We start from the raw sequence: 12,920 nt of genomic DNA, 5'->3' as shown, positions 1-12,920 counted from the left end.
CCTTCCCTTGCGGGCAACGCGGGAAAGCGTCTTTGCACCCCCAAGAAGGCAACTCTTAGCGGGCCAAGAAGTTTGACAGTTCTGCAAAAATAGAAACTTGTTCTGCAAAACATCTTGTAGGAGTTCGGTTCGAGTCGCTTTCTTCTGACTTTCGGCCCATCTCTATCGGTTTAGCTTTTTAAGCAGAGATCATGCCGTTGCTTTAATGGCTGTGTTTAGTTAGAGGCTTTCTCCGCGTCGTTGCGCAAAATACAAATTAGGTTAATAGAGTAAGAAACCACAATTATACCAATAGCTGGGGATCGCCAGAATACGGAACTTTACTATACAGGGGTTTATAGCTGAACAATTTTTCTTGCCGCAGATATAGCGTTCTTTCCATATTTCTGCAGCATAGCATTTGCATTTTAAAATATTTCGATCTTTATGTAATTGATGGGTAACCCAGAAAACTTATCTAGTTATCAACACTCACTTGATGCGCTGAGCTTGTGAAAGGGAGGGGTCTTTTTTCATTAGAAAAGCAGTTGTAGCTTTATTTCCTGAGTTAAGGGTTACCTGCCACAAGGTGGACTGAATCAGGAGATGGCAGGTGAGGATATGAACTCTTGGCTGTCATGTATATTAGCTGCCTGATTTTTCAGCTCAACATTTTTACAAGAGTTTGCCGTTGTGTAATGTGGCTCCTGTTCCTTATTCCAATCATCTAGATTAGATGATATACATGCACGATCAATAACAAGTCCCCCCCCCCCCCCTAAATGTCTTTTTAGGTTTCTTCACATTACTCCTTTGGAATTACTGCCACAGCCTAGTTTTTTTTTAATTTGTTCAGTGCTTTTCACTGTAGTTTTTTTCTACAGGACCAAAATGTAAGGAACAATTTCACCCTTGTTGTCCCTCTTCATTAACAGAGATTTTAACATTTCTTGTAAATGTTATGACTTGGCATAAGAATCCACTACAGATAAAAGGAGCTCTAGCTGAAAGCTCTCCAATTACAGTAAGAACCTCTTGACCCCCAAATTAAACATTTAAGTGGAATTTTTAGCATTCCTATTAAAAGAATTTCCCCAAGAGACCTTTGTTTGCTGTGCTGCCTTAAGATACATCATTGGTTATTTAATGGATTCTTCTGAGCAGAATGAAAGCACTTTGTGCACAGAGAAACTCTGAGGAAGCCCAATTCATGAAACCCCCAATAAGTAGAAGAAATTGTCTCTAGGAAAAATTAGATCTTAATTTAAAACAAACAAACACACACACACAATTTTGTCCATAAAGCTACTGCAGAATTGTTAAGATTTTAAAGACCTCCTGGGATCATGATAAAATTCTAATTTGCATCCTGGAAGTAAGGAGTACCTTTAAAAGAGGAACCTTCTTCATTTTATAATTATTCAAAGATAACATGTGGATTAAAAAAAAATAGGGTAACCCATACCTAATCATTTTTTTAAGGATCTTCATTAAGTGTTCATTATATGTAATCTAAATGAAAACGATTGCAAATATTCTATTTAAAACTTCGGTATTTTCTCGGAACATAAAACTTTCATTAAAAACACCCAAATTCATATTTATTAATCAATCAGCAGAAATGTTTACATTGGAAGTGATATTAATGAAGCAGTAAAAATAAAAACCTTGTGACTGAAACTAGATGCATTCAAACTTTCTGGCTTGAACTAGGCCCAGTTTCTTGGCCTTTAAACTCAAAAGTACAAACATTTGCTATTTCCTTCTGCAACAGCACACACATTAGTAGAAATTGATCAAATTCAAAGCAGCAGGAATAGCAGGAGTTAAGTCATAAATAAAAATATATTAAGCATGTTTGCTAAGCAGTGCTATTGCCATTTAATTGAATCTATGCACTGTTTCCTTAATCTGTTGCAGGGGCAAAACATATTTTCTTTCTTTCGGTTATTAAAGTTCGTCGCTCTCAAAAAGTCCGGACTGTGCTGCCATACGCTGATATTCTCCTTCATCAGGGAAAAAAGCCTGCTTCACATTCACACCTTTCCCATTAAGTGCCAAATACTTGCTAAAAGTTGGTCGAACCTTCAGCGGCTTTGGATTTGGAAGTGGCTTGTACGTGTGTGCTGAAAAACAAAATGAAGAGAGACCATTCAAATTGTCTTGCAGAGGGGAAGGAACTGCAAGAGGCTACAGCATTAATATCGTATGTTAACACACACAGTTCGAATGAGTTTTACCAAGGTGTTAGGAGCGCAGTGGCTCACGTGGTTAGGAACGCTGGGTTGACAATTTGCAAACCTGCGTTCGAAGCATGAGTGCTGGTGTGTGACAGGGTGAGCTCCCGTCATTTGCTCCAGCTCCTGCTAACCTAGCAGCTTGAAAGTACGCAAATGTAAGTACAAAAATAGGTATCACTTTGGTGGGCTCATTAACATGGTCATGAAAGGAGCATCCCTCGGGCAATCCTTTCACCATGGAAATGTTTCGGTGTTTCTGACATGGAAATATAGTATGCCATGGTCTTACCCGATTTTACTATATCACCTTTATTCTTCTAACCCACCCAAGATAATCCAAAGTAGATGATTTGCAGACTTGCAGGTAATTTAACCAAGGAATATATAGCTGAACAGATGCATTTGCTAAGGATCAAGCTAGGTATAAAGAAAGGTACATTCACTCAGCAGAGAAAATATACTTACTAGCCACATCCAATCTGGCATGACATGTTGCCACTCCTGCCTCATTGACCGCAGATACTGTGTACCAACCAGCATCTTTTTTAGTTACATCGTGGATCAGCAAGCAAACCTTGCCAGAAGCATCATGAAACATGCTACAAAATGGAGGAAAAACAAAATGACCTTAGCTGGACCTGACTAAAAACGGTTGCTCTTAATTAGATTTTAATACGTGTATCACATTCTTGTTAAACATTTTTGAATGTTTCATTGACCAATACATTGTTTTTTTTAATCACAGATTGCAGCCCAAGGACACTGCTCTTTAGTGTCCTATCAGATAAATCAGACCTCATGTTGCAGATCTATCTTCTTCATCCCAAATTCAACAATTTCCAGTATTCTGCAATTGCACAATCTCCATGCAGCTCTCTGAACAAATCCCTCTTCTCTATCCTCACTACGCACAACTTAGATATGCCTCCCTATATCTTTTTGCAAGATAAATCAACCAGTAGCAAAATTCTATTATTATCACTGCTGTTGCCACTATAATGAAATAGACAGGAAGGAGCTAACAGACAATTTATTTTATTAAATGTATAGGTTGTCTGACTCCAAATGACTTGATCGTTACACTTTTAAAAAACAGTAAAATAGAGGGACTTAGTTCTAATTTTCATTTTAAAAGTTCTTAATTTTAATAAGCTATGCTTTCTAAACACCGAATCACTCTTGGAAGAGAAGCAAGATCAAATTCTTACATGTTGACTATAGAGTGCTGGGTGATAAAGCAGTACAAAGCAGTGGAAAACGCACTGCTTATAAGTTTTCCTCTAATGAATCGCACACGGCAATAACATCTGTAGTCCTTTAACTGTACTCTGCCACAGGGAACTTGTCTTTACTTCTAATCAGCAAAAATGCAAATCCAGCAGAAGTGTCCTTACCTGATTCTGTCTGTATTGAACTGAACCATTTCATTATTTCTTTTCCAGTATATTTGTGGTGGGGGGATAGCAGACACTAGGCACTCAAGTCTAGCTGAATCCCCCTCATAAACTTTTGTGCTTTGTGCTTTAGAGATGAAAACTGGTGCTTTCCGGTGTTCTCTTGCTAGAGATTTTAATAAAGAAACATAAGGAGTCAGACTGTTTTAAGAAACAAAACTGAAAACAAACCACACATATTCATAAAATAGTAAAAGTGAATACCAGTAAAGAAACAAGCCAACCAGTAAGTTAACTGACATTGACATGGCTGAAAATGACCGTTTGTTTAAAGTTGAATAAATGGCTGACTGCGTATGATAGCTTCAGTTCCAAGTTATCTCAGGAGAATCTACACTGCATATCAGATTTATGTCAATGTTGGCTATGGTTCCAACATGCATTGCAATGATGCTTACATCATCACTAAGAATAGAGCAGGAATAGAGACTCTTTCAGACATTGCAAATCTTCCATTTTTAGCAGATCCAGTTGAAATAGATGATGAAGCAACATCACGAGGGCTAGATTCTCCACCTTTAGAACTTATGCCTTATAGTTGCAGGATTGGGATTCCACCGAGCTCAGAGCTAGCTGTCTTTTCATGTACTCAAGGCTCAACCAACTCTTGTCTTTTTAATCACTGCAGTTATTTTTTAAATTGTTATATTGAAAAAACTTTGAAACCACAAGTTCGCTGTGTAAGTTCTTCAATCAGTTTAAAAAGAAATAAAGTTTCTTGTTTACAGTTTTGTAAGAATTTCTTGGAATATACCGCAAAAGGGTGAGTGTAGCATTGATCTCATAAAGTTTTAAATAGATTAAGGGGCCAGATGGACTTGAAATAAAGACTGAAGTTAATTGAAAAGATCCTCTCTTGTGAGAAAATTCTATTTATATTTTGAGTTGATAAAGATTACTTTGAAGGTTGGACATTAGAGGGCATCAGATGGTTAGCTGATAAGAAATTTTGGGTGCAAAGGGTTTTGGAGTTATTTAAAAAGGTGTTATTGAAGAGAAACAAGCCCTATTGAAAGAAAACTAAAATAGACTTTAAGGTGGATTCAAAAATTACAACCCACAAGAAATGAAAATTTAATCTAATGGAACTGGATGATTTAAAAACAAACAAAAAAGTTTTCAAGTAATAAATCAAGAGTGTTGTAAATTATTTTCTTACATAGTATTACTCAAGATTTATTGGAAGTACTATACTGGATTACCTCTGACAAAGATGACAAAAATTTTGAGAGCAGAGACAAAGAGACTGAGAAAACAAATATTATAATTTTCTTTTTGGGACTGAACAATTCTGAAAGAAAAAATACAAAATTGTGTTATGCGATCACGGTTAAATAAGGGATTGCTGTGTTTGGTGGTGCCTAGTGGTTTGATGAGGATTGGATGATAATAGTTATTTGTGTTTACATCTCTTGTTATTTTAGATAATATAAATAATGGGTTACTATTTCTGGTGATGTCTAATTTTTTAAAAAAGTGGGATTGGATGATGGTTACTTTTGGTAATGTTCAATTACTTTTATTTTATTTGGGACTGGACTTTGACTATTTGAAGAACAGGACTAAGGGCTATTTGTTTAAATGAAAATGGAGAAATAAATACTTCGTTATTTCTTATGACCCTTATTGGATTATTGCTGATTAATAGAGAGAGATGAAGATTTAGAGGTGGGCGTATAGTAAACGGGACCAGGTATAGAATGAATGAGTGTTTGGTTGTGTTTTAAGAGACAGTGATAAGTAGTTAAGGTTGATTATAATTGCTTGGGATGAAAGGACAACTTTCTTTTACAATGTCATTTCCCCCCCCTGCATTTTTTGTCATAAAAATAGAAATAATGTATTGCTGTACTATCTTATACTTTTACTATAACATATTTGCTTAATATAATCCTCGATAAAATTATTGACAATAAAATCAATTGTAGTAGCTAAACAAGGACATATATAATTGAAAGATATAATGGAAAGGAAAAAAAACCCAGTAGCAACAACAGTATGGTTTTTGGCACACTTTCCAAAAAAATCTTGGATGGCGCTTAGAAAATCTACACATTGACAAAAATTCCATCTGCCAATTAACAAAAGGCCGCACTACACATACGCTACACTGATAGGTTGGGAAGATCCCCATGCCAACTCCACTTAAAGAACCGGCAGCTATAATTTCACAGTTGTGTACAATAATAATAATAATCTATATAGTATATAATGATATATTACATCTGTTGAAGGAAAAACCATTCCCAAGCATACAAAGCCTTCTCATACCAATAACATCTACTTTCAATGAAAAGGAAGCTTCTCCAGCACGGTTATAAGCCACACACTTCCATGTTCCTGCATCATAGACCCGAACTACTTCGAAAATGAATGAGTGGAAGCCTTTTTCTGATACTATCATTTTATGGAAATCATCTGGTTGGATAAGTCTTCCATTTAGGTACCATACCACATCTGGGGTTGGTAGCCCACTGACCTACAAGGGGAAAGAGAGGAATTGAGGGAAAGTTTAATGTCCAAGGGCAAATCTACATGGAAGCATGCAGTTATTTCTTGTTTATATTGTAAGTAAATAAATAAATTCTACATTGTTGTAAACACTTCTATTTAGTACATGGCATATATCATGTATATATGGCAAACTAGTGTTTTGGAAATTGGACAAGATCATGGTGCTCCAACATACCAAAAATTGTGTGTTATAAACATCTATTTTGCATTTGCACTAATGTGGGTAATACATGAAGCAGCTTTAACATGTAGGCAGGGTATGACTTAACAAAAAAAAAAGTACAGTTAAATGGACAAGTTTTAGTCCAAATGGCTGAAATTAGGCAAAGTAACTGAAATTATTTATATTTTAAAATTCTTTAAAATTTAAAGTTTGCTGATTTGAACTTCTAGTGCTTAAGTAAAAAATGGACAAAGCAGCAGAAAAACACAGAATTGTTTCTTTTTTAATACAGTATATAGAAGAAGTGGTCTATTGTGTAATATACTGAAATGTAAATATAGTACTACCTATATGAAATTATCTATACAGCCTAAAATTAGGACAGAAGGAACAAGCCTACAAGACTAGGCCAGAATATCTCTGTCACACAAATTGCCCTGTGAAATTGCCAGTATAATGCCTGTAGCCTGGAGATGCTTTCACATTTCTTATCCACTAGCAAACAAGGCTGTACAGAAAAGTAAAGGAAAACAATATTGGCAGAATACTACTCTAATCTAAGGGCCATATGCAGTGAAAGTCACTAACTTCAAAATGGCGGGTGCCAGCCTTTTGGTCACCTGCAAAACATCTTTTTAATCTTTGTTTCATACACTGCATGCATGTAAAAGGGTAGAGCTCTACTCATCCAGTCACAATCATTATGAAGCCAGTGATTATTGCTGTGGACCTCACTGCCAACTCTCCAATGTACGTGGATACTAACCACAATATTGCAACCAAACTCTACTCACAACAGACGATATTCTGATTCAAGTGTTGTACAGCTACAATTTTTAAAAAAATGCTTGTGACAATGGATGATTAACCTGCCCGGGAAAGCTTTTGGCCATTATCCTAAATCACTCTTACTAAAATTCTATAATTAACCTATGGAATCTGGTACCAGAAGATCTGAGGGTCAATAGTTTTAGACGGTTTTAAAGAGAGATTATGCAGTTTCGGGGAGAATGGAGAGAAGCTTAATCTGCTTTCTTAGTATCAGATGCCTGGGAAAAATACAGGATCATCATGTTCCAAATGTGAGCTTTTAAGACCCACCTATTTTAATCCTGCTTGAAAGAGAGTCCTGGATTCTCAAAATTTTAATTTAACAAAAAAAATTACATTATTTTCCAGTATTAATTATGTCTCAAACACACTTGGAAAGAATGCATTTATTACCTTAAAATCAAGCCTACAGAATCTTCCTTCTTCAATGGTTACATCTTCAGGCACTTGTATGAAGCGTGGTGGAAAAAATTTCTCCTGAATTACGCCTTGATCATTTTTTTCTCCCCTTGAAGATGGCCTATTCCTACATTACAAATGAAATAGGCAATAACATGATTTCTAAATAAGCTTCCTTTCTCACATACCTTAAGCCACCCAGCCTACAAGGTTAATTCCACTGCATAGCAGCTAAACTAACACCTTCTCAGAATAAAATTATATTTCTAGGTTTGCCTCTAGTAAGAAAACTCTCAGAATGGGTGCCTATTTCACAGATGGAAGCTCCTAGACTTATGGTATTACAGTGCCCTAATAGTTTCCCCATAAGTCAAATGAAATATAATTTATTCTAAGAATTTGTCATCTTCTAAATGTCCAAATGATTTGAATCACAACTGTTATGCCTGCATCTTAAACTGCATAATCTAACAGTGGCTAAACCTATTTAATACATTCAGCTTTTTTTGTAATTCATTCACTGTTCAGTGCAGTGTTCAGTATAGCAGAACGAGCATTTCACAGAAAATGTTGCTTGGATAGAATGCCGTATCAAAACATACCAAGAGCCAGTACCTTACGTGCTGTTGAGGAACTTGCAGCCGTACACTTTCCAAGTTCTGCTGTTAAAAACAAAAAAACGTAAGTGATTGTTACATTATGGTAACAGAATTCAGCAAATCTGCAGAATTCAGATTTGCAGATCTTCAAGTACTTAAACTTGCCAGGTAACGAATAATGTAACCACAGGGCCTTTTTTAATAGAATATAAAATTACAACCTTCCGTACCAGCATTTCACTTTCACGTTAATGTAGTAAGAACCTCAGTTGTTAATTCTTGTGACTATGGTAGGAGGGTTTCAGAGTGCTCATATGATCCCCAGACACCCTTAAGACAGAACAGTGGGCTATTTGTCCTTCTCAGGAGAAACATGTGTGCCTATAGAATGATATAGATTTTTTGTCATAGTGTACAGTGTTTTGGGAAGCACACAGTCTTTGTTAGAAAAAAGAGGCTATTAAATCACTAAAATAAGACCTAGGGACATACTGTCCTTCAGGAGTGCAGGAATAGCAGTCGAGTCATTTTAATAGAATATTGGCAAGAGCACAGAGTTGTACATGCTCACAAAAGGGTTCCAATAGCAATTAACACATCTTAAATTGGAAAATATTTTCCTTGTTAGATCACAGCTACCTGAGCTTTGACAAAAACGTACACAACATGAAGTGGCTATATAACCTTAAAAAAATACCTTTTTAGCTTAAAATAATATCCTCACCAATTTATTATTTTAATAATCTGTTTCTGAAGCAAACTTGGAAGAAATTCAAACTATTTAGTGATGCCAAGAATAGTTAAATGGAGGTAGTGCAACTCAGACAGTGCACAACCTTCATAATAAGTTATAAACTTTGTGACAAATTTTATATGTGCTGAGTGTATTTTGGAATGCTGATTTTTGTGGTGGAGAAATACACCAGACTAACTTCATCAAGACTTTCATATAAATTGTAGCTTTGCCCTTCAGTTGGCTATGATTTCTACTTTGTAAATAAATATATAACTACCACCAACTATTAAGTAGTCAACATGAAATAATCCAGAGGCTGAAAAAGCTGCAGAAGCAACACATAGGCAAAGGAATCACTAGAACTAAATTTTAAACTTAGTATTTTGTTGTCCTTTCTCTGATCAAGTTCTTTCCTTACTACACTGTCTTCGTATTTGCTATATAAATTAATGAGACAAATGCTATGTATCTGAAATCTAACCACCTCATTCCAATTTCATTGGACAAATGCAATGTCCCCCCCTCAGCCTTTCCCTTTATTTGTATGAAAAAGCATTGTTATGATTTATGCATTGTTATGCTCTCTACATGGGGCTCCCCTTGAGATGCACCCGGAGACTACAGCTGGTCCAGAATGCGGCCGCGCGGGCAATTATGGGGCGAACGAGGTTCACCCATGTAACACCTCTCCTGCGCGAGCTGCACTGGCTCCCTGTGGTCTACCGGGTGCGCTTCAAGGTGTTAATCACCATCTTTAAAGCGCTCCATGGCACAGGGCCTAGTTATTTGCGGGATCGTATCCTGCCCCATACATCCCTGCGACCAATCCGCTCTCACAGAGAGGGACTCCTCTGGGTGCCGTCCACTAGGCAGTGCCAGCGGGCAACGCCCAGGAGTAGGGCCTTCTCTGTGATGGGCCCAGCCCTCTGGAATGACCTCCCCCCAGATATCAGGATAACGACGGATCTCCGCTACTTCCGCACGAAACTCAAGACCCACCTGTTCCAACTAGCCGGCCTGGCTTAATCAGAACTTCTAACCTCCCTGGCAAATTTTAAACTGTATATTTAAATCTTTTGGGTATTTTAATTGTTTTAATTGTATTAATTTTATTGTTATTTATTTTAACTTTGTGGCTTTTACTTTTTGTATTGTTAATTGTTGATGTATTTACCTCCTCCATGCCACATGCCTTTATATTTGATTGTACGTCGCCCCGAGTCCCTTCGCGGAGAGGGTGCGACTGATAAATTGAATCAAATAAATAAATAAATAAGAACATGCTCAATCCCTGCAACTGCTGGATGCTCCCAACCTCAGCCTTAAGCAACCTGAGCCCCTGAGTTTGTGAGTCCATGCCTTTTTGCTCTGTTCTCTTCCTATTTACCCCATGTTTGTCTCTTAACTTGGATGAATACTAATAAGATATTTACCGCATTTTTCAGAATATAAGACGCACCGGAGTATAAGACGCACCAAGGTTTTGAAGAGGCAAATTAAAAAAATAAGTAGATAGGTAGATAGAGGACTTGAGAGGGAGAGAAAGATAGAGAAATACAATAGGTAGGTAGGAAGGGAGAGAGTAGTTAGGTAGGTAGGTAGATAAAGGGATAGAGAGAGAAATATATAGAGATAGAGAGGTAGAGAAATACAGTAGGTAGGGAGGGAAAGAGAGAGAGTAGGTAGGTTGGTAAATAGAGGGATAGAGAGAGAGAGAGAAAAAGAGAAAGAGAGGAGAACAGGCGCTCACGCGGCTTGGCGATATCTCTAGGTCAGTGAATGGCACTGTGCCCGACTGCAAAGGGGGCTTGCAGGGTGGCTGCTCGTGAGCGTGGTCGCTTCATGGATGTTGTGTTGTGCTGCTGCAACAACGCAACACAGCTATTCGCCCATGAGTAAAAAGAAAATAAAACCCTGTCGTATTTTCAGGGAAACACGGTAGGTAGATGTTTCCAGGTGTATTTATCCATGTGCTGGAGAAGGAAATCACTGACAATCTGCAGCACCTAAAATTTTGTTTTTGCTGGCACAGCACTTGATCAAAGTAATTCTCATCAATTAAAGAGCTTTCCAAAAGGGGGAAAAAAAGTTTTTGCACTCTGCAAATCTCCCCAAAATGGCCCGTTTGTCACAAAAATGGGCCCGTTTTTTTTTTTTTTTAAAGGCATGAATTGCCTTGGAGGGGCTTGCAGAGTGCTCCTGTCTCCCCAAAAAACAAGCAAAACCAGCCCATTTTTTGCGAAAACGGGCCCATTTTTTTTTAAAAAAAATTGCATGCATAGCCTTATAGAGGCTTATAGAATGCTGCTGGGGGGACAAAAAACGGCCCGTTTTTTGCTCCTTTCTGCCCTTTCCAGCCCCCAGGAGCTCTCTGAAGGCCTCCACAAGGGTATCCATGGCCATTTTGGTGAAGGGGAGGGGCTTCAGGCGGCAAAAAATGCTGTATTCCGTGTATAAGACGCACCCAGATTTTCGGCCTCTTTTTTGAGGAAAAAAGGTCCATCTTATACTCCGAAAAATACGGTAATAGTATAATGATGAAAATAAAACAAATTACTATGAAGACTTGCAGGTTCCTCTAAATCCCTCAATTTCTGCGTTTGATTTGCATACTCTAAGCATGGACAAAATTAAAGAAACTAGACAGGGACAATTAAACAATAGTAAAACAAACCACCAATAATTTATATTTTATTTTTTGTGAGATACTCTGAATATTAAAATATCAAAGCAATTGTTTCATTCATACTTGATTAAAGAAAGAGAGTTTAGTGCAATAGTTAGGGCACTAGGCTAGAAACCAGGAGACCGCAAATTCTAATCCCACCTCAGGCTAATCAGTCAGCCAACTAGCTGACCTTGAGCCAGTTACTCAGCTCTATCCACTTCCAAAATCTTGCCAAGAAAATTGCAGGGATTTTTCCCGGTAATGGACAGGAATCAAGATTGACTTGAAAATATCAAAGAGGGCAAAGCTATAATATACCTCTTCCCTCCCTCTTTCCCCCATGGCCTCTGTACAGGCCATTTTATCTTCTTTCTGTCTTTTTTTCCCTCCTCCCTCCTTATAGCTTTTTGCTGACCCTAAATTCAGTATTTCCAACCTGCCTGCCTGCCCTTGAATCTAAGGGTGATGGACATGTGGCAGCTAAGAGCAGGTGGAGATATGAATGTGGTGAGATGGGGGAGAAAAGGGAGGGAGATATACTGCACTTGAAAGTATCCACTTTCCTTCAGCCACCACTGATGATTTTGCCTTCCCTCTCATTCTTCCAGCCCCACAACGTATGTATCTGGAATAAACATTTTGAGTTCATGGTCTAAGCAAAACACATTTCACGTTTTGGACAAAACCACAGCAAAAAGCAGTTTCACGCATGGAAGAGTTTATGTGTGGGAAGTTTTGGCTTAAGAAACAATAAGCTGTAATGGAAGAGTCCAGGATCAGTAAAGATAATGGCTCCTTTCTCCTATCTTTTTATCCCCCAAACAACTTGGAGACAAATCCTACCTCCATCCATGTTTTAAATAAACAATTTAAGTTTAGACATTAGGTTAATGTGTTTTTGTTTCATTTTAATTCAGCACAATATATGAATTTAGGCATTGTGGCTTGCAAACAATGTAAATTGTATTATGGGTGAACTTGACCGTGGCTTGTTTAACAAACCATGATGTATATAGCATACTCTGTGAAATGAGTCATTCTCTTTCTATTCCACATTCGGTAACTTGCTATGTAGTCCTTGATTTACAAACATTCATTTAGTGACTGTTCGAAGTGACGGCACTGAAAAAAAGTTACTTATGACCGCTTCTCACACAACCATTGCAGCATTCCCATAGTCATGTGATCAAAATTTGGCTGCTTGGCAATTGGCATGTATTTATCTGTTGCACTGTCCTGGGATCATGTGATCACCCTCTGTAACCTTCCCAGCTGGCTTCTGATTAGCAAAATCAATGGGGAAAGCCAGATTCACTGAACCACCACACGATTCACTT

At 37.6% G+C, this 12,920-nt stretch overlaps 1 protein-coding gene across 6 annotated transcripts in view; it reads right to left on the bottom strand.

The window, feature by feature from the left end:
• Nucleotides 1–1,553: 1,553 nt before the first annotated feature.
• MYOT (myotilin) overlaps nucleotides 1,554–12,920 on the bottom strand; it is a gene marked incomplete at its 5' end in the record, with an annotated part of 73,176 nt that continues 61,809 nt past the window's right edge. For 5 of the 6 annotated variants that reach the window (XM_081936374.1, XM_081936376.1, XM_081936377.1 and 2 more), the window contains 6 exons: nucleotides 1,554–2,105; nucleotides 2,685–2,818; nucleotides 3,614–3,779; nucleotides 5,945–6,152; nucleotides 7,575–7,707; nucleotides 8,196–8,242. In XM_081936374.1, the coding sequence (XP_081792500.1) occupies nucleotides 1,930–2,105; nucleotides 2,685–2,818; nucleotides 3,614–3,779; nucleotides 5,945–6,152; nucleotides 7,575–7,707; nucleotides 8,196–8,242 (864 nt within the window). In that variant the 3' untranslated portion in view covers nucleotides 1,554–1,929. The remainder of the gene's footprint in view (nucleotides 2,106–2,684; nucleotides 2,819–3,613; nucleotides 3,780–5,944; nucleotides 6,153–7,574; nucleotides 7,708–8,195; nucleotides 8,243–12,920) is intronic. The other variant, XM_081936375.1, reaches the window with a different exon arrangement.

The sequence above is a fragment of the Natrix helvetica genome (genome assembly GCF_964273705.1).
Source record: "Natrix helvetica genome assembly, chromosome: 1".
Lineage (NCBI taxonomy): Eukaryota > Metazoa > Chordata > Lepidosauria > Squamata > Natricidae > Natrix > Natrix helvetica.
The sequence above is the reverse complement of the archived record's forward strand: the minus strand, read 5'-3'. Positions and strand labels throughout refer to the sequence as shown.